Raw genomic sequence first — 22,473 nt, forward strand, 5'->3', positions numbered from 1 at the left:
ACTTCCCAAAACCACAAAATCATTATTTTGAAAGTTATTTTCCTATTTTTTTTAAATACGTTTTTCTGAGGCCAGAAATGGTCTTTTACAAAGAAAGGTTATTCTCTTGCTTTCAAAATATTTGATAAAATTTAGGGAAACTCAGTGGATATATATATTCGATATATAAGAGTTTCAACACATGGTCATGTTCAAAATATTGGACAAAACCCTGCCTATTTCAAGCTTTTGGAATATTTCTTATGGAAATATTCTCAATAAATCCCAGTAAAATTCTAGCATGTCACGCATGATATATGTAATGATGTTGCCAAGTTTCATCTCAATCCAAGTTGATTTGATTCACCTAATTATTCCAAAACCATATCTGTCTAGATCCAAACTCGAGCAACTTTACATTGCCAAGTGTCTTCAATTGTGCTCAAAATTTATGGACAGGTTCTAATGCTCCAATAATGCATCCACGCCAAGTGGTGCATCAAGGAGAACAAAGGAGCTTGCCCTAGGACCCTCAATACCTTCTCTGCTGATTTCTAGAATTGGAAAACTTTACATTGTGAAGTTTCTTCAATTGATCCCAGACTTTTTGGGCATGCTCTAGTGCTCAAATAATGCCACCACACTAAGTTGTGGATTAGTGGGAATTGATTTGCATGGTTTTGTAAACTTTATCCACCAAATCCCAAATTTGGTGTCCAGCTTATGTTGACCTATCATGTGATCCTGTTAAGTTTCATAGCAATTGGAATCCATCTACTAGCCCTAACATTCATCTCATTTACCAAACTTGCTTCTTTGACTCCTTCTGCTAATCTCCTCTAGGTCAAACTTTTCTGCTAATCTCCTTTAGGTCAAACTTTTACCATAGATTCATCTATTCCTATACCACCTCCAGTAACTTTGCTATGGCCTCTGGTAAATTATTGGAGGGTGACTCCCTCTCTTTACCTCCCTTGTTTACCTTGGCAACACCTATTTTACCCCTCTTGCTATACTTCTGCTCAATCCAATGCCCCACATCTTTCCAGAGGACCTCTAGTATGCTAATGCATCATTCCAAACCAATATATGGCATGCTCATGTGGGAAATGTGAGCAGCCCTTCTGAAACTTGTTTTTGGCAGAAATTTGACCTTGAACTGCAACTGCTAGCTAGACACCTCTCCTTGATCTGAAACTTGGCAGTGTCGTGGTTCTTCCATTCCTAAGACTACCAGACAAAGTTTTATTTCAAAAGCCTCCCAGTAAAAATACTTGTGCTGGCCTAAAGTTTATTGTTGCAAACTTAATCAGAGAGGAAGCCCCACCTGCATTCCCCCACAAGAGGCCAAACTCCTCCATTATCCTCCTCCATGCATGCCTCATGCGTCAAACATGGTTGGTCGGCCAGTAGAGCACGGTAGACATGGATGACCATGGTGACCATGCTGGCAGCATGCAATAACGGCGTTGTGCGCCTTTGTCTCCTTCCTACAAGTCGTATCTGGTTGCGACAGAGCACTAGCGCGCGCCAGGGATTCTCCTTTGACCGCCCATGCCCTTCCCTGACGCCAGGAAGCAGCCAAGACGGCTCTGGCACGTGTGGCCGCCGTGCCCAGAGCGCGCCCTAGGCGCTCCCGGGGTCCCTCTCTTCGCCCCCTCTCCATATGCCCCTCCCCGAGCACCCTGACCCCCTGGTCCGCCCCTCTCCCTCCTAATCGCCTCCCAGGCAACCCCAGAGAGCTTCCCATGCGCTCTCCCTCTTCCTACGAACGGCGATGCTCGCCTCGGCCTCACGCGCATGCGAGCTCCCCCGGGCTTCCCCCCTTTCCTTGAGCATCTCCGGAGCACCCCGGCGTCTCGAGGATCCTCTCCCCTCTCCCTTTTCCCCTCCAAGTGGCCAGAACGCCGCTCCCATGGTAGCCCGTCGCCGATCCCGCCCGTCGCCAAACCCTGCTCTCTCTTCGGCGCACCCCGACGGCCGTGAGCTAGCCCGACAGGTGCGCCTCGCCCTCTGATCGCGTCCATCACCAGAGCCTCGCCGAAGCCGGCCCGTAGCTCCGGCACTCGCCGGCGGAAGCCGCTCCTCCCCTTGGTCGGACGCGAGCAAGAGGAGGAAGAAGCTGCCCCGTCAGCAGGTGGGCCCGCCTGTCATCCGGCTGACGAGGCAGACAGGTGGGCCCGGCTGTTTAAGTGGAGGTGGAAGCAGCCGATAGCAGCCTTCACACGGGGGAGGCGTATTCTCGCGAATACGCTTTCGGCGTCGCTGCAGCACCCCAGGACGAGCCACTGGGCCGGCCCAATACCTATCCTGCGCACAGTGCACGTCTTAGCCCATTTGGTGAGGATTTCTCTTTTTCTTTTGCCAGGTATATGAAACAATTCATAACTATTTCATTTGGACTCCAAATCTAATGATTCAAGTTCCTGCAGATTCCTAAAATCATTTCCTACCCAAATATGTGCATTGCACATTTTTTTAGAAACTTTCTGTGGTGTTAAAATTCAAACTCAAATTTGAGTATTTTAAATCACACCTTGCAAAAACCCTAGAGAGTCCAAATCAACTCCAAATGGAGTGATTCCAATTTCCAGAGACTTCTAATATCATGCTCTAATTTCCTATCCTATGTGAACATTTTTATCTGGCATTGTTTCTGCTAGGTTAATTAAATAGCCCTTCTTCCATTTATTCCAAACGTAAAACCCCTAGAATATTCATACCAACTCCAAATCCAGTGGGACCACTTCCTAAATATTTCTAAAAGCATGCCCTAGTAAATGAGTGCCTCCACTCATTTTTAGCAGGATATTTTCTGTAGACTTCTTGTGGGGCCAGTAATGCCTCCATTTCCACCATTCAAATTCTCGGGTGATCCAAATCCCTTAGAACAACTTTAGGCATTCTTCTTATGACCAGAGATGTCCAATAAAAATAAAACTCCTATTTTTAGGACACTTTTGTTTCTGCTTGCTATGTGGCTTACTGTGGTTGTTTCCGACGATAGTTGGCGAAATAGATGGAGTACGCGGAGTTGGACCGAAAGACCCCGAAGACCCGGGAGACCTATTTGAGCAAGGCAAGCAGCCCTTTGACCATGTCTGAGAAAATACTTTCCTGCATGCCATGTTTATTATTTCATTCCGATGCATATGATCATGACTGAATCGGTAAACCCCTCGGTATGTTGTTTTCGATAGTTCCTCGATAGCACTTGCATTTGAGCATGACTACCATCTATGAGGGTCACGCATATAAACAGTTGATAGGTTGATAGTAGTGCTACGCATAGGATGAGCATATGAATGGTGATGGTAACGGAGGTGATTTCAAAAGCTTTTCGAAAAAAACCGTCGGGTGCCACTAATGCCTGAGGGTGATGGGTTGAGATGGTGACCACTTGAGAAAGAAGTGGTGTATCGGAAAAAAGTTTTATGTGAGTGGTTTCGGAAACGGGATTAGATTTAAGATTTGTCGACCGCCCCAACCTTACATGTGCGACCATGATACCCCTTATGGGACGGGGCTTTGTTGATTACTCTGGTCAGTGCTAGCAAAGAGCCCGCATTACTAGTGACGGGAGTGACATGGTCGCTCTCGGGACGGGGCCGTGCCAGGTAGGACGACTATGCTATTTTTACAGGTTCCGAGCACGCCGTTGGTCCCCGCATGGATGATACGATCTAAAGCGAGGCTCGTAAAATGTACATCATGTGGGCTGGGTACCAATCGAGTGGACTCTTTGTCTACTGTCATCAAGGAAAAGGCATTGTTCGGGTGCTTACCTCGGGTATGTTATATACCGCGAGTCGTGGATGACACGGAAGTTCCCCGAGTCTCGTGGGTACATCGCGCAACCTCTACAGAGTGTAGAACTATTCGAATAGCCGTGTCCATGGTCAAGGACAGTTGGGTGGTGCTGCTTAAACTACGTCTAGCGGTTTCCACATAAACCAAGTGTGCGTGTGTGATAAAGGTGTTGAATGAGAAAGAAGTTACTTGAGTCAAGTCAGATGACTTGGCATGGAGGGTGAACATGAGGTGTTCAGCCCTCGATATAAAATGATATAAAATGTTGATATATGTAACATGTTCATGTGGTTACTATTTACCTTATGATGCATGTTCATACAAGCACTTGATCATGTTACTGCATTTAGGGAAAAGCTTGCTTTCCGCAAAGACTACATACTAGAATTATATCATGCTTCATTTTGCCTTGTCCGCATCATGGGTTGCTTGCGAGTACATTCAATGTACTCATTGGCTTGCCACTGGTTATTTCATTGACCAGGTAAGAGAGGACAAGAGATGGTGAAGAGTACCTTGGTGACGTTCCTGCGAGCTAGGACCCTTCCCAGTCGGAATGCTTGTAGGTTAAGGCTGATGGCATGGGTATACACTTTCAACCAAGATTTCTGCTACTAGTTGAGTTCGGTGCGTTGGCCTTCATGGCCCAATCTATGCAAGACCTGACCTCAATGGTCCTTAATTGTATCAGACGATATGTATGGATGTAAGACTCTTGTTATTCAGTTTCTGTGTGTTCGGTGCGCGTTGATCTCTGGGATCACTAAGCACGTACATTCGGTGTTCTCGACCTACAAGTCGGGGTCCCCACACCCAGCTCCAGTCGTCTTCGTCCATCGGGGTGGCGGAGATCAGGTTCACCTGCCTCGCCACATGGTGCGCCCGCAGCTCCTTCATCGAGAGCCAGCACGGGTCGTGTCGGCCGCCCATCTGGCAGATAAGGTGCAAGGTGCGGACGGCGCTGCAACAGCTGGACCCGGCGCGGCACCATGGTGGCCAAGAGATCCACGGCCGTGAGTCTTTCCACCTCGACCATCTGCGCCAGCCGGGCGCAGATCGGTTCTACCTCCACAACAGGATGCGGCAACTCATACTTCCAGTTCAACTTTTCAACCGGCGATGCGTCGGAGAAGACGAGCAAGTTGATGTGGTTGTTCGCCGGGTTGACGTTCTTCACATAGAAGAACCCCCTCTGCCAGTTCTTCACCGAATCTTGCAGAGGAAGCTTCGGGAAGCCGAACCCGGAGCGGTGGTAGACGAGCGCCGCTCTGCAGGGTGTCATCCGCTTCTCAGCGATGGCCTTGTCCGTCACCACAGCTACTTGAAGAAGAAGAGTCGACGCAAGAGATCCAGGCGCGGCTCGATCCCTAGAAAGCCCTCGCATAGGGTGACGAAGGCGGCGAGATGATGAGGTTGCAGGTCGTAGTGCGTCGGGAAGCGGAAGAAGAAGCGGCTCGCCGGCAGCCCGAGGCCTCGAACGAAGTGCTCGGCAAACACCACCACCTCGTCGTCTCGCAGGGCCGGAGAGTTCTCCGCCCCCGAGACCCGCACGGCGACGAGATCCGCCGGTGGCAACTTGCGACGATAACAGAGGACCTCGATGTGCTCCTCGTCGACGTCGCTGCCGTCCCAAGCACCGCGGGTCGACGACATGCTCGGCGACGGCTTGGGACGTGAGGCACAAAACAAGGAGGAACAGTGAGTCGCGTGGAGCGAACGGCGGCCACGGGCTCGCTGCTGGCGTCTCTCTCTCTCTCTAACGGGGAGGGGAGGCATCGGAGAAGGCAGGGGACGAGGACAGGAGAGCAAATGGCTCCCTCGGCCTCTCCTACTGCCCATTCATACCCCACGCGGGATAGTGGGGAAGGGGATCCGACATGCACGATCCCCACCACCCCCGCGTCACGCGGGTAGCGTTATTACGCATCGGGAGCGCCAACCGTCGCCCCCAAATCCAAAGAAGATCCGCGTGCATGGGCCGAGGCTGCCGTCAAGCGGGCCCCGCCCCGCGGCCCGATCTTGTCACGCGTGTGGCCTGTCAGGCCTCGGCCTGCGGGATGCCACACATGGCGCACTCCCTCTGTGCGTCGAAGAGTCCGAGGCGGCTCGTGCTACAGCCGACTATGGTCCGAGCCGTCTCCGACGAGCAGGCGATCCGACCGTAGCCCCGCAACGAGTTGGACGAAATCCAAGCTGGCGAGGTGCGCCGCTCCAAGCCGGCGGGCCTCCCCTGCTTTGGGGACTAGTGACGGGGGGATAACCTCGGGGTAGGCCAAAACCAAGGACTTCTCCATTCCCCCTTGAAAAACATATGCAGGACGACCGCCTCCCCACGAGGGGCCGGTTGCTCCTGGCCGACTGCACGGTCAAGCCGACTCGGGCAAGGCCACTCCCGGTCCGGCTCGACTGCCCCCCGCTAGCCGGCGGGTCAGCCCTAGTCACATCACCCAGACAAACCGCGTCAGGGGCATCATCACCAGAGGCATGGCTACAGCGGTACCGCGTGTGGTTACAGTGGAGGGGGTCATACCACTGACCGTCGCCGACTACGACCAGCCGAGGCGGCACAATGACGAGCACGCCCCCGTCCACTCCATTACCTGCTCTGACGTGGCAACAGTGCAGTCGGTCGTACCGTTGACCGAAGCCGGCTTCACAAGATGATGCGCACAATGCAGCGCACCCCGCCGCGTAACAAGCACGCACCAATGGCAACGCCCGGCCGGCGGACCCCACTTGCGATAAGACTTCCCCAGCCAGTGCGCCCCTGGCCGGCTAGAGAGGCTGCCAGCTGGGTCCCACCCGATACCCTTTATACCTATTGTAAGTCAGGGGGTTGGCATATAAAAACCCCTGGTACTGCCCCATGCAAGTGGTCGGCCGATCCCACACCACAGGAGAGGCAAAGAGAGCTCCCAGCTCCTTCTTCCTCCTCCATCATACAGCTCAAGGAGCATATGGTAGCCCCATTCGGTTTATCAACCAACACAAGCAGGACTAGGGGTGTTACCTCCCACGAAGGGCCCCGAACCTGGGTACATCGAGTGTCTCGCACCGATTGTCCCCAATCCCATTTCACAGCCTGTCGGCGTTCTTACGGACCCAACCACGTTCGATTAGCCACCCATGGCATCTGTCGTGAGCAAAGTTATCAGAATCGCGATTCTAAATCGCATCAGAGCTCCGTTGCTAGGATCATGAATCGTAGAATCATACCTATTGGGATCGTAGAAACTTAGATTCTATGAGCAATATCGTAAAATCGGAGGGGATAGTTTGGATTGTAAGATCGTAACATTCTAAGACTTGAGTCGTGCTTCTGACAACTTTGGTCATGAGAAAACGACGACAATTAAGCTTCACTCGATCGGGGATCGTGGCCAAATCCAGAAAAAAAAATGCCTCTCTCCAGTATACATCGATTCGTTCCACAACCGCCATATATGCATGTTTTTAAGATTGTCGAATGAAATGCTCGCTAGCATGGTACCACGACGACTCGACAACGAGAAATATCTACCACGACTCTTTTCAAACTCTCGATTGAATATATAGCAAACAAGACTTGATCGACAAAAACTGCCTTATGTGGTTTTTTATTACAACAACATATATAGTAGACAAGACTTGATCGAAAAGAAGATAAGGCTATTCAAATTCTAATATGATCTCTAAACTAACTAGACTCTTTCTAACAAACTTGCTTAATCAATCGGGACTCTAGTTAAGGGATAAGAGTAAGATTCCATGTTTGATGGGTTGGTCCACATAACAAACATCTCTCCCTTTCTTCAAAATCAATTTGTTCGCAAGTTGTACCTTGTCAATTACCCTCAAGGAACCTTGGGTACCAGTTGTGGAGCTATCTTGGTCGTAGTCGTCGGCCTCGATGAAGAAGAGTCGCACACAATGGTGACCCAACATAAATCCCATCGTAGTTGAAGCAAAGGCCCAAAACGAGGACGGTCTGCCAACTCAGTTGGGCTGAGGCGCCAAACCCGCCATGGCGGCGTTCACTTTGAAGTGGTCGAAGGTAGAATAGGTGCTAGAGGCGTTGGAAGTGGCGACACTGGAGTTGTACTGACCGCAGGAGGATCGGAGGAGGAACTCAAAAGGCTAGCGTAGTGATGTTGGAAGGAAATGCCACTGCTCGTAGGCCTTGGTGAAGGAGGTGGCAGTGTGGAGGTCAGATGATCAATGAAGCTTGATGTTAACACAAAGACCATTAGGCAGGCCTGCCGTGTACAGGTACCGTTGTTGGACGGTGTTAATGGCTAATTGTTGCGGCACTTGAGCGCTAGAAACTTGTGGGTGTAGTCAGCGACCAAGGAAGTGAATGGAAACGTGCCAACTCACCCAAGGGACTTGCTCGATGTGATGGCCCAAACTGAACGTGGCAAGCCTCCTTGAACTGCTTCCATGTCGCCTGCTGAAATTGTACTCGAGTTGTAAGTACCAGAACTGAGCGCCATCAGTGAGGTCGTTGGCTGAAGTCCAAACCTTGTCGGACTCGTTCAAGTGTTGTCAATGAAAAAACTGCTCGGACCTACTAAGGCAACCAAGAGGATCAACCGAGCCATCATATGTTGGGGGAAGTCGAGCTTGTGGAAGCGGGGTATGCCAGAACCTGAACCCGGGTCAAGGTGATGGTTAGGCAGGAGCGGAAGGCAGGTGATGGGCAGGGTGGATCAATAGATGGGTTCTGGAGGTGGGCACGGCCATATCGGTGTAAGGAATCGATTGGTGGCTGGAGGCATGAAGGCAATAGAGGTGGCAGCGATCTGCGGCTGGTGATGGTAGAGCTGTTGCTAGTAGGTGGGCGACAAAATTGGGGCAGGATTTGGGTGGGATTTGAGCTGTAAGGTGGGGGTGCGAAGTGGCCCAGATTGATGTGGCAGCTGACGAGTAAGGAGATGGCTGGAGGTGGTAAAAGGGGGATGATGGCTGGTGGTGGTTAGCAGGAGTCAACACATGGTTGTGTTGTGATGGCAAGTAGCTGGTTGATGGCAGAAAAGTAGGTGGTTGGGGTGGGCAATCGGTGATTCCCCACTCAAGAAGGGGGCATGGCAGGCGTTGTTGGCGAGGGGAAGCACCAGGGGTTAAATTGTCGCTGGGGAGGAGGGCCTGGGACCGTCATGGTCGGCCGCTGCAGCCATGGGATCTAGTGGCGTCGGCAAGGCTGCAGTCGTTGCTCGAGTGCCATCAAACACTGCACTAGCCCGACAAGGAGCGCCTGGTCCTCTGCTCGTTGGCGTGTGAAGGCATCCAATTGCTCCGTGATGTCCTTCATCTGCTCCACAGCCTCGATCTCAATTTCTGTGCCACCATCGTAGATGGCTCAGGTACCAAACTGGAATAATCTACTGGTGACAAAACCCTGATTATTGAAAAGTAGACGACACAATTCTTCTTTGCTTGCTTTATTTACAGGGTCAGCCCTTTTATACAGTAGACAAGAGTTGACCAACAAGCCGGTAAGTCCATTCAAACTCTAATACTTCAATCTAAACTGATAGGACTATTTCCTAAGTCCTAACAAACTTGCTTAATCAACCAGGACTCCATTAAGGGATAAGATTCCATCATTTGATGAGCTAGCCCACATAACAGAGTCAAATCCCAGTAATTATGAAGAACCCTTAATTAATAGTAAAAACATATAGACCCCATAATCACAACTATCTGTAGACTGTGTAATTTAACCCATTGAAACAACACTAGTACAGCCTACATGTATCAAATTCTGCCCCTGACACAGCATTGAACGCAGATAGATATCACTAGCATACTAGAAAAATGACATACAAACCAGATCTTGTGATACAAATGCCACATATTTTCCAATAATTTCAGAGTGAAGGTGTTTTCAAGTATAAGAGTAACCCAGAACGCATGCTTCTGAATGCAATGAGGAAGCAAACAGAACTCTTGATTAATAATAGCAAGATAGAAAATTTCACATAAGAAATTATAATCTTAGGAGTGTAATAATTATTACTAAGATCCATCCTACTGGCTTGCCAAGTTGCCAGCATATGGACAACCCATGCGACGCAACTGTAATTGAAGGGCTCATTATGAGCACCCCCATAAGCAATATAGTATAGAGATAAAATGCTAATTACTTATTCCATTAGGATAAGAGAAACAGAACATGATCCTAGCTATGAGCGCATATCATGAAATCAGCAATCTAGGGAAAAATTGATGAGCATCTGGGCAAAATGCACCTCCCAGATTAAAATGATTTATCTGCAATATCTTAAATTTATAATTGAAAAGCGCGGCCTTTTGGCATGTGCATCAGTAAATTGTAGTGTACCTGCAGCTGAGACTGCACAAGGTAGGCACCCAGCTTCTTCGCTGATGGATCATTCGGCTTGCTGCCGGCCGATAGCGACAGCGACTTGACAATGGGAAGGAACACCCCTCCAGCCCTCGCCGTGGTGCTGGGCATGGCCGGCGCGATGCATGCCTCACTGATGGTGAGACCGTAGGATAGGCCCAGAGTGCTTCCACCCAACCACTTGACGAAGTAGGTGGCAACGCGGTCGCCGAGGCCGGTCTTGACGAACCCCCGTGCAAAGAAGAAGGAGATGACGATGAGCCAGATGACCTCGTTGGTGAATGCCCCGAACGCCGCCGTGAACGGGAGCGTACCCGTGGCCACGGTAGCAGTGAGGCCGAGGAATGCCCACGCGCCGACTGGGAGCGGCCCGAGGACGAGCCCTGCGATGGTGGAGAGGAAGATGGAGAGGAGCTGCCACGCCTGCGGAGTCACCTCGGGGGGCCGCGGCGCCAGGAATCGCACTGCGAGGCCGACCGCGATGGAGGCGACGAGTGGGAGCAGCTTCGCGCCGGACGAGGCCGCGGCGAGGGGTGGCGCCGGTGCGGGCTCAGTGTTCGGGCTTGAAGCTTGGGTGGCGGACGCGGAGGCGAGGAGAGGATGGAGGTGGCGGCGTGTGGCCAGGGAGATGTGAGGGGAGATGGGGCGGGAGAGGGAGAGAGAATTAGCGGAGGGCTGCAGCTGGAGATGGCGGCGGCGGAGGTGGTTGTGAGGAGTGGGAAGCGGGAGAGCCGGGCGGTGGGACACCGCGAGGTGGATGCGCTCCATTGGCGCCCGCTATGTGCACGGCGGCGCGAGCGGCCGAGCGGGAGGATCGGGGGTCGGATACTGGTGGCTGCGGTCTTCGGAGAGCTACGGGTGAGATTGGGTTTATACGGGAAAGCATAATCCGCTAGGGTTCTGTACAGTGTACACACTGGCCCGTTGTGTCAGCGTCTTGGTGTTCGTTTTGCGGTGTTTTTGTTCTGTTTTGTTTTCTGCATGAACCCTTGTTTTATTTATATCATGGACGTATACACCCGCCCCCCTCCCCCTATACGTAAGTTTAGGTTCCGTAATTTTTTTCTTATTTCATACATAAAAAGACGTAAGAAAATATAAAAAAAAATATAAACAATATTGCATGTCACGTTAAATTGCAAACATAAAAACATATCGTAAAATATATATATATAATGTAATTTTTCTAATCCTATGCTTACTATGTTTGTTTTCTTATCTCAACTTTCACGTGGTGAATGAATAAGAATGTAACTAATTCTATTTCAAATGTATTTTATTTATGAAACGATCCTAAGGTTACTTCGGATGAAAAATAACTTATTCTGCATTCTGGTTGATGAATAGACTTTCTCGCTCTCTCTCTCTATATATATAAAATAATGTTAATCATCACTCAGGGTGTATAATGAGGTATTCTTCACTCGAGATAATTTTACGTTACATTCATAAATAAATTTTGTTTTGAATAAAAATAGCTACATGCATATATATTCATTATGTAAAATATGACATAAGAAAACAAAAACATATGTTACAAGACCAGAAAAAATGCATTTTATGTGAATTTTACACTATGTTTTTACGTTCGTAACTTTACATAGTGTAAAATATTTTTTACGATGATTCAATATTTTCTTACGTTTTGTTTTTAGGTAAGAAGCAAGAAAACAATTACGGGAAGCTAATACGTAGACTAAAAAGAACCGGAGGGAGTATGATGCATTGATAGTAAAATAAAAGGGGTGGAAAATAACTATTCCTCATCCAGGTTAACTATTTTTCATCTCTCTATTTTTACATCAATGCATCGTAATTTTATGTTTCAATTTTTTTTATTTCATACATAAAAAGAGACCGTAAGAAAAATATATAGTCACCATAAAAATATTTTATGTCATATAAAATTACAAACATAAAAACATAGTGTAAAATATACATAAAATGCGTTTTTTCTGGTCTTGTAACCTATATTTTAATTTTTTATATCCAATTTTACGTAATGAATCAATATTAATGTAACTATTGGTATTTCAAATTTAATTTATCTATGAATGATCGTAAGATTACCTGGATGAATAATAACTTATTTTGCATCCTGAGTGACGAATATATTTTCTATACATATATATATATATATATAATATATATAATATATTATACTATTAAAGGGGTGAACGCTTCTTCCTTTTTTCGTCTGTTTTTCGTTTTTGTTCGTCAATTATACATGGCCAAACTTGGCATGTTCCGTGCTTTTTTTTTGTCCAACTGACAAAAATATGGTTGAAAAAAAATGTTTTGCTCTATTGCAATTGAACTCAAGACCTCAACTTCCATAGGAAAAGCAACAACCACTCATAGCGTTTAATTTTGCTACTCTCTCTATTTTTGTTTATAAGTCATCTTAGGTTGTGCATCGCGATCAAGACGAAGAGAAAAATGAGAGAAATTAATGTTAATTTGTTAATTAATATCATTGCATGCAATAAATTGACCAGTGCATGTGAATGCTAGTTACACTATTCGAATCAGGGAATTTGCCATCAGTGAGTTATTTGTCCTTTGCTCGCTGATGGCAAAAAGCCTCTTTGCCGTCAGCTGTCATAAAACGGACGACAAAGCTTTGACTGATGGCAAAGAAAGTGTTTGCCATCAGCCAAATCTTTGCGCAGGCACCCCCCCCCCTTTGTTGTCTGCGAGCGGACGACAAAGGGGATGCCCTAACGGCCGACGCCACCCCGCACCCACCCCCCTCTTTGTTGTCTGCTAGCGCACAGCAAAGGGGATGCCCTACAACGGTCGCTGCAACCCCCACCCACCTCTCTCCCTCACTCTCTTTCTCTTTCTCTTTGTCTCCCCTCTCCCGAGCGTCGCCCCGCCCACCGCAAATCCCCACGCCGGACATCCTTCCTACGTCCGCCCCCACCCCGCAACCTCCCCCGAGCGCTGCCCCGCCCACCGTAGATCCCTACGCCGGCCACCCCTCGTAGGACCTCCTTCCTGCGTCAGCCCCCCATCCCGCAACCAGCGCTCCTCCCTGACACGTCTCCATCGTATCTACTTTTCCAAACTCTTTTGCCCTTGTTTTGGACTCTAATTTGCATGATTTGAATAGAACTAACCTGGACTAACGCTATTTTCAGCAGAATTGCCTTGGTGTTATTTTTTTGCAGAAATCAAAGTTCTCCAAACGTCGTGAAAATCTACGGGGAGCAGTTTTGGAAAATATAAAAAATATATCCGCCAAGTTCCACCTGAGGGGGTGGGCCAGTAGGCCACAAGCCCTGGCTCCGCCACCACCCCCCTGGTGGCGGTGGGCAGGCTTGTGGGGCCCACACGGCTTTGCCGCCCCCAACCTCACGTCTATAAGTCCACTTTCGTCCCAGAAAAAATAAAAAGAGAAGTTTTCGCCGCGTTTACGATACGGAGGCGCCGCCACCACCTGTTCTTCATCTGGAGGGCAGATCTGGAGTCCGTCTTGGGCTCCGGAGAGGGGAAATCGTCGCCATCATCATCATCAACCTTCTTCCCTCTCCAATTCCATGAAGCTCTTCGTCGTTCGTGAGTAATCTATTCGTAGGCTCGCTGGGCGGTGATGAGTAGGATGAGATCTATCATGAAATCGAGTTAGTTTTGATGGGGATTGATCCCTAGTATCCACTATGTTCTGAGATTGATGTTGCTACTACTTTGCCATGCTTAATGCTTGTCACTAGGGCCCGAGTGCCATGATTTCAGATCTGAAATTATTATGTTGTCACCAATATATGTGTGTTTTAGATCCGATCTTGCAAGTTGTAGTTACCTACTATGTGTTATGATCCCGGCAACCCCCGAGTGACAATAACCGGAATCACTCCCGGTGATGACCATAGTTTGAGGAGTTCATGTGTTCACCAAGTGCTAATGCGTTGGTCCGGTTCTTTATTAAAAGGAGAACCTTAATACCCCGTAGTTTCCTTTTGGACCCCGCTGCCACAGGAGTGATGGACAATAGATGTCATGCAAGTTCTTTTCCCTAAGCACGTATGACGACACACGGAATGCATGCCTACATCACAATGACGAACGGGAGCTAGCCACATATGTCTGCGTGTTATAACTGTTGCATGATGAATATCATCCAAACAAATCACCGACCCATTGCCTACGAGTTTGTCCTACTGTTGCTACTGCTGTTACTTGTTTTGCTCTGTTGCTGCTACTACTGTTGCTACTGCTGTTACTTGTCTTTCTCTGTTGCTGCTGCTACTACTGTTGCTACTGATGTTACTTGTCTTGCTCTGCTGCTACTGTTGCTACTACTGTCGCTTGCTACTATTGCTACTTGCTACTGCTGTCACTACCGTTGTTCCTTGCCACTACCGTTACTCGCTACTTTGTTATTACTACTTTGCTTGCAGATACTAATCTTTCAGGTGTGGTTGAATCTGATAAATTCAGCTGCTAATACTTGAGAGTATTCTCTCACCTCCCGTCATGCGAATCAACAAATTTGGATCGAATACTCTACCCTCGAAAACTGCTATGATCCCACGCGCTGGTGGGCGTCAACAACATCCTTCTAGTTTCGATTGCCGGAGAGTGCTAACAGCATTCTTCTGGTGTCGTTGCAAATGGGAAGAAGAGTTGACATCAAGCATTTTTCTGGCGCCGTTGCCGGGGAGGTATTGCTATATTCTCTGAGTCACTTGGGATTTATATCTGCTGATCACTATGAAGAATCTGAAGGATCCAAAGACCAAAGTCTTGCCCTCAACTACGAGGGGAGGTAAGGAATTGCCATCTAGCTCTGCACTTGATTCACCTTCAGTTATGAGTAAGTTTGCGACATCACCTCCTGCTAGAAATCTTGATATGTCGCATGTGCTTGATGATGCTTATGAAGCTATTGCTAGAGATGTTATGCTTGATACTATGCTTGATGATGCTATGCTTGATACTATGCCTGATGATACTATGCTTGATGCTATGCCTGATGCTGCTAGAGATGCTATGCTTGATACTGCTTTGCCTGATGATGCTAGAGATGCTATTTTGCCTGATGATGTTTTGCCTGATACTGCTAGACATGCTACTTTGCCTGATGTTCCACTAGGGGTATTCCTTGATGCTCATATTGCTAGAGTTACTGCCAATGCTCGTGATGCTTCTGAAACTGCCGATACTATTGAGATAGAACCTGCTTTTGCTCCTGCTAGATCTAGCTCTCCTAGATATGAATTGCCTGATATACCTGAGGGTTACGTTATGGAGGGAGAGATAGCTGAGGATTTTCTTGCGTGTAAGGATGCCTATGACGCTGAGAAATTACTTCTCAAGTGGAAGGAAAAATCTCGGGAAGCTAAGATGAAATATGACCCGAAGTTTGCCACTTCGCCTATCTTTATCACCGATAAGGATTATGAATTCTCTGTCGATCCTGAGATAATCTCTCTAGTTGAATCTGATCCTTTTCACGGTTATGAGTCTGAGACGGTCATAGCCCATCTTGCCAAACTACACGATATAGCCAACCTTTTCACTAATGAGGAGAAGACCCGCCACTACTATATCCTTAAGTTGTTTCCTTTCTCTCTAAAGGATGATGCTAAAGCCTGGTTCACCTCTCTTGCTCCTGGATGTGTGAGTAGTCCCCAGGAGATGGTCTATTACTTCTGTGAGAAATATTTCCCTGTCCATAAGAAGCAAGTTGCCTTGCAGGAAATATACAACTTTGCTCAACTCCAAGAAGAGAGTATTCCACAAGCTTGGGGGAGGCTCTTCCAGCTACAGAATGCTTTGCTTGATCACCCTCTTAAGAAGAACGAGATACTTGATATCCTCTATAACGGACTTACCGATGCCTCTAGAGACCACCTAGATAGTTGTGCCGGTTGTGTTTTTAGGGAACAAACTGTAGAACAAGCTGAGACCCTATTGAATAACATCTTGATCAACGATAATGCTTGGACTATTCTCGAACCACCTCCTAAGCCAACTCCGAAGAAAAGAGGTATTCTATCCCTCAGTCCCGAAGATATGCAAGAAGCCAAGAAATCTATGCAAGAGAAAGGCATTAGATCCGAAGATGTCAAAAATCTACCACCTATCGAAGAGATCCATGGTCTCGATAACCCGATACAAGTAGTAGAAGTGAATTCTCTGTGTAGGTTTGATGAGAGTGATATTCCTTTTGATAAACCTGCTAGCTTATGCTTTGATGAATTTGACAACTTTGTTGCCAAACAACAGAGTTTCAATGATTATGTTAGCAAACGTTTGGAACAAAGTACTCGTATGCTTAGCCATTTAAGTGCTTGTATAGGCAGAAATGTCAATGATCTGAAGCTTCTGAGTAAACATGCATCTATGATTACTACTCAGGTAGAACAAGTACTTAAAGCTCAGAATGACTTGCTTAATGAATTAAATGACAACTCTGTCGGAGTCATTACTAGTGGAGGCAAAATGACTCAGGAACCTTTGTATCCTAAAGGTCATCCTAAGAGAATTGATCAAAATTCTCAAGGAATCAATGTTGATACACCTAGTCATCCCAAGGAGAAGAAGAAGGATGATAGAAGCCTACACGCCAGTTCACCAAATACTATCACACCTGAAGAACCTAATGATATTTCTGCGTCTGATGCAAAAACACAATCTGGTGATGAACATGAACCTGGTGACAATATGGATAGTGATGTTCATAATAATGCTCAACCTAGCAATGATGAGGATGTGGAGATTGAACCTTCGGTTAATCCTGATAATCCACAACCTAAGAAATACGATAAGAACGACTTCACTGCTAGGAAGCATGGTAAAGAAAGAGAGCCATGGGTTTAGAGACCTATGCCCTTTCCTCCTAAGCCATCCAAGAAAAAGGATGATGAGGATTTTGAGCGCTTCGTTGAGATGATAAGACCCGTCTTTCTGCAAATGCGGTTAACTGATATGCTCAAGATGTCTCCGTATGCCAAGTACATGAAAGATATCGTGACTAATAAATGGAAGATACCAGATCTTGAGATCTCCACCATGCTTGCCAATTACACTTTTAAAGGTGGAACTCCTAAGAAACTTGGTGATCCCGGAGTGCCCACTATACCTTGCTCTATTAAAGGAAACTACGTAAGAACTGCCTTATGTGACCCTGGAGCCGGTGTTAGTGTTATGCCGCTCTCTCTTTATCGTAGACTTGAAAATTGGATAAGTTGACACCCACTGAAATTTCTCTGCAAATGGCTGACAAATCAACTGTTTTCCCTATCGGCATTTGCGAGGACGTGCCTGTTGTGGTTGCTAACACCACTATCTTAGGAGACTTTGTTATCTTGGATATTCCCGAGGACGATGCCATGGTTGTCATCCTCGGAAGACCCTTTCTAAACACTGCAGGGGCTGTTGTAGATTGCAACAAAGGCAATGTCACTTTCCATGTCAACGGTAATGAGCACACCATGCACTTTTCGAAGAAACGATATCAAGTACATTGCATCAATGCTATCGAAAAGACTTCATCGATTCTTATTGGGAGCTTTGAATGCCCTATTTCTCGTGTCAAGATGAAGTATGGTTTGCTTGTTGGGGAGATACATATCCCCATTGAGGTGACTTAGTGGCTATTCGAAAATTTTACGTTCTCTCTTGCGATTCGAGAAAGTTTTGTCATAAGGACTTGATCAATCCCATTGACGGATTTCTTTCGATGACCATGAAACGGATGAATCAAAGAGTCACATACCTCTGTTTTGAGCTTTCATTTTCTGTTGCTTAGAAGAAAAATGATAGAATTAGTTTAGCTTTTCATGTTTTGTGTTTTAGCGTCCCGGAGAAAAATACCTCAAAAATAAAAGTTCTCCGATGGTCCTGAAAATTTGTATGATTTTTTCTGGAATTTTTGAAAATTTCTGGGCCTCAGAGCTGGCCTGGGGACCAGACCAGTGGGCCACAAGCCCTGCCACCGCCACCTACCCCCCTGGTGGCGGAGTGCAAGCTTGTGGGGCCCACAGGGACCCCCTCCACTCATTCCAGCTCCCAGCCTCTTCTTCCACCTCCAGAAAAAATTGTTTCGCAGCTCAAACCCGTGTTCTTGCTCATTTGGCTGTGATTTTCGATCTCTTTGCTCAAAGCACCATTCTCCGAACTGTTTTGGGGAAATTACTCCTTGGTAAGCGACTCCTCCATTGGTCCAATTAGTTTTTGCTCTAGTGCTTTATCCTTCGCGAATTCTTGCTACCTTGGTGACCCTGTTCTTGAGCTAGAAATGTTGATTTTAGCTGGTCCCAAGTAGTTTTAGTGCGTGATACGGTCTCTAGGCACTAGTAGGAGTAGTTGCTACAAGTTGGGTTAATCTTTATTCACTTTTGTTTCGAAGTGTCTAAAAATTTCAGAATTTTTCAGAGCTAGAAAAAGGAAAAGATGAGGAGGCTCTTGAGAGGCTCCTCAAGCCGTAACCCCAAGGAGGATGAGAAGAACCACCCCAAGTACGTTGTCCCTCGAGTCACAGGAGTTCGAGCGTGCGAGTGGCCAAGTGATGCATTTTTGCGCGTCACCGGACTTTATGAAGACTTTTATTACTTGGTGGAGAACGCATGTCTTACTGCGTTCGTTGAAGATAAGTGCTGACAATACCCCCTCCTCACCAATATTTTCGTTGAAAGCTTCAACTTTTATCCGAGGAAGAATCCTCCCATGGTTGAGTTCATGATATACGATGTCCCCCAGTGCATGACGTTGCAGGATTTTTGCAATGTATGCAAATTAGCTTATGTTGGGGATATCTGTGACCCTCGTCCACGGGACTTGGAGGATTTCGTTGGTTCTATTGCTGTTGGAGAGGAGAGAGGAGTGTCTCGCGCTAGAATTGCTAGCATACATTTTCCTGTGCTTCGGTACTTCTCATTATTTGTGGGAAAATGTTTGATTAGCCATGGGGAAGCTGGATCACTTAGTTCTCAAGACCTTGCGGTTTTGCGCGACGGCCTTTATAACGGTAAGACTTATAGCTTGGGCGCTATAGTAGCTCAACATTTGAACCTGAACCGTTCTAAAGGTGTTTTCTATGGAGGTATCTATGCTACCCGTCTTGCCAGACACTTTGAGATACCCATTAGACTGGGAGAGGAAGTAGAGATGCTTCTCCCTGAGAAATATCTGGATTATGACAGCATGGTTCGCCATGATTTTCTGGATAGAGATGCTAGTAGACGGATGATTTATAACCTGGTATTTAGTCAGGGTACTCGAGAGACTATTACTTTGCCTGCTCCTTCTTTGTTCAATCTTCATGCATGCAGGTACACTATTATGCCCTCGGACATCTACGCATATTGGGGCTTGGCCCAACCACAGGCGTCTGTGCCCGAGCCGCCAGTCGAGTACCAGACGCGAGTTTATCAGTGGGAGCCAGAGGAGCTCACACAGCAGTGGCATCCATAGTTTGCTCCGGAGTATCCTGGAGCTGGTGATTTCCCACCTTGGGAGTAGACCAAGCTAGGCCAAAAGCCTAAGCTTGCGGGGGTACGTGTTCTCACCGACTTTATATTCATGCTTATGCTTTCACTTTGTTAGCCGGTGTTTACACTTTGCCACTGTATTATCCATGCTGGTTTATTTTCGTTTTCTTGTTTTCTTGTTTTGTGTCCTTTTGAGAAAACCCAAAAAGATTTTTCTTTCTTCTTTTGCTTGTTGGGAGCTTTCCCGTGTAAATAGTTTTATTTTTTTTCTTTGGGTCAAGGTAGAAGATATTGGTTACAATGTTTAGTGGTTCTTGCATGCTTACCTGTTTAGCTTCCAAAAGAGCCATATTACTTTGTCTTCTCCTTTGTGTTTGCCTGCAGATTCATCTTAGTCCAACGCGCTTATTATTGTTCACATCGTTCGATCATGCAAATGAAAGGCAACAATGATGATATATGATGAAGTGACTGAGACTGAAAAGCTAGTATGAACTCTATCTATTTTGTTTTTGTAAATATGAGTAGCTTATCGACCTAGATTCAGCTTTGTTGTGAGAGAACCATGTTTGCAATGACAACTTAGAGATCATAGTTTCTGATGCCATGCTTATTTAGCTGAGAGCTTATAATGGTTTGTCTTGAATGCCAACATAGATTTTGAAATGACTATGATGTAGTATGATAGGATGGTATTCTCCTTTGAATGTTTCAAGTGGCTTGACTTGGCGCATGTTCTTGCATGTAGTTGAAACAAAATCAACATAGCCTCTATGATGTTCGTGTTCATGGTGATTTATATCCTGTTCATGCTTGCATTTAATGTTAGTCAAACTCATTGCATCTTGATGACTGTTGTCGCTCTCTAGTTGGTTGCTTCCCAGTCTTTAGCTAGCCTTCACTTGTACTAAGCGGAATACTGCTTGTGCATCCACTTCCATAAACCCAAAAGTTTTTCCATGAGAGTCCACCATACCTACCTATTTGCGGTATCTACCTGTCGTTCCAAGTAAATTTGCATGTGCCATTCTCTAAACCTTCAAGAAATAATCTGTTTTGCATGCTCGAACCGCTCATGTGATGACAGGGGGCTATTGATATCTTCCATGCTAGGAGTGTTATCCTCGACATGTGTTTATTCACAGTCATTCACGAGAAGGGGGCCGGTAATTGGAATGCCCAGTTCCACGCTTAAATCGAAAACATAAGTGTAAAACAAGACCCCCCCGGATTGATGTTAGTATGGACGGTACCCGAGGATTCGGCTAGCCGTGGAGTGTGATTGATTGGTGGTGGGGGAGTTAAAACTTTACTTTTCTGTTTGGGAACCGCCTATAGCATGAGTAGCATGGAAGATATTGAGAACTCTTGGTCATTGCGTTGACAATGAAAGCATGCCACCCAAAATTATTATCTCTGTTTTCAAAGCTTGAGCTCTGGCACCTCTGCAAATCAATGCTTCCCTATGCGAAGGGCATGTCTATTTATTTTCCTCTTGAGTCAAATAAAGCTTGAGCATTGACAATGACATATAAGCACCAATTAGAGAGCACCTCTGTCATTTTTATGCTTTGCTTTTGGTTGATATTGAGTATGACTATGACTGGATCTTCGTTGCTATGATTTACAATGTTTAGTCAGCCCTTGATCTTTGAAAGTGCTCTGCATTTATGTTTTGCGGTCTCAGAAAGAGATAGCGAGATACCACCTATTCATATTGCTTCATGCTTGTTTTGATTGAAGTGTTGGTATTTGAAACTCATTATTATTTGCTCGTTAGCTGATTATGCCATTGATATTAGTTTACCGTGAGACCTTTGTGTCATTTGCTTATGTGGTTAACTTGTGATCTTCCTGAAATTCTGGTTATGAGTTAGACATAGTTGCAACAACAAGATCAAACAGAGTTTGTCAAAGTTTTTCTTTCTCTCTCAGTTTGTCAACTGAGTTGCTTGAGGACAAGCAAGGTTTTAAGCTTGGGGGAGTTGATACGTCTCCATCGTATCTACTTTTCCAAACTCTTTTGCCCTTGTTTTGGACTCTAATTTGCATGATTTGAATAGAGCTAACCTGGACTGACGCTGTTTTCAGCAGAATAGCCTTGGTGTTATTTTTGTGCAGAAATCAAAGTTCTCCAAACGTCTTGAAAATCTACGGGGAGCAGTTTTGGAAAATATAAAAAATATCTGCGCCAAGTTCCACCTGAGGGGGTGGGCTAGTGGGCCACAAGCCCTGGCTCCGCCACCACTCGCTGGTGGCGGTGGGCAGGCTTGTGGGGCCCACACGGCTTTGCCGCCCCCAACCTGAGGTCTATAAGTCCCCTTTCGTCCCAGAAAAAATAAAAAGAGAAGTTTTTGCTGCGTTTAAGATACGGAGGCGCCGCCACCACCTGTTCTTCATCTGGAGTTTGTCTTGGGATCCGGAGAGGGGAAATCATCGCCATCGTCATCATCAACCTTCTTTCCTCTCCAATTCCATGAAGCTCTTCGTCATTCGTGAGTAATCTATTCATAGGCTCGCTGGGCGGTGATGAGTAGGATGAGATCTATCATGTAATCGAGTTAGTTTTGATGGGGATTGATCCCTAGTATCCACTATGTTCTAAGATTGATGTTGCTACTACTTTGCCATGCTTAATGCTTGTCACTAGGGCCCGAGTGCCATGATTTCAGATCTGAAATTATTATGTTGTCACCAATATATGTGTGTTTTAGATCCGATCTTGCAAGTTGTAGTTACCTACTATGTGTTATGATCCGGCAACCTCGGAGTGACAATAACCGGAACCACTCGCGGTGATGACCATAGTTTGAGGAGTTCATGTGTTCACCAAGTGCTAATGCGTTGGTCCGATTCTTTATTAAAAGGAGAACCTTAATATCCCGTAGTTTCCTTTTG

General features: G+C 46.5%; 1 protein-coding gene across 1 annotated transcript in view; it reads right to left on the reverse strand.

The window, feature by feature from the left end:
- Window positions 1-10,988, reverse strand: part of LOC123413440 (dicarboxylate transporter 2.1, chloroplastic-like) — a 29,199-nt gene extending 18,211 nt beyond the window's left edge. The window contains exon 1 of the mRNA XM_045106373.1: window positions 10,112-10,988. Coding sequence (XP_044962308.1) covers window positions 10,112-10,903 — 792 coding nt within the window. The 5' untranslated portion in view covers window positions 10,904-10,988. The remainder of the gene's footprint in view (window positions 1-10,111) is intronic.
- Window positions 10,989-22,473: the final 11,485 nt, after the last annotated feature.

Source organism: Hordeum vulgare, chromosome 7H (assembly GCF_904849725.1).
Source record: "Hordeum vulgare subsp. vulgare chromosome 7H, MorexV3_pseudomolecules_assembly, whole genome shotgun sequence".
Taxonomy (NCBI): domain Eukaryota; kingdom Viridiplantae; phylum Streptophyta; class Magnoliopsida; order Poales; family Poaceae; genus Hordeum; species Hordeum vulgare.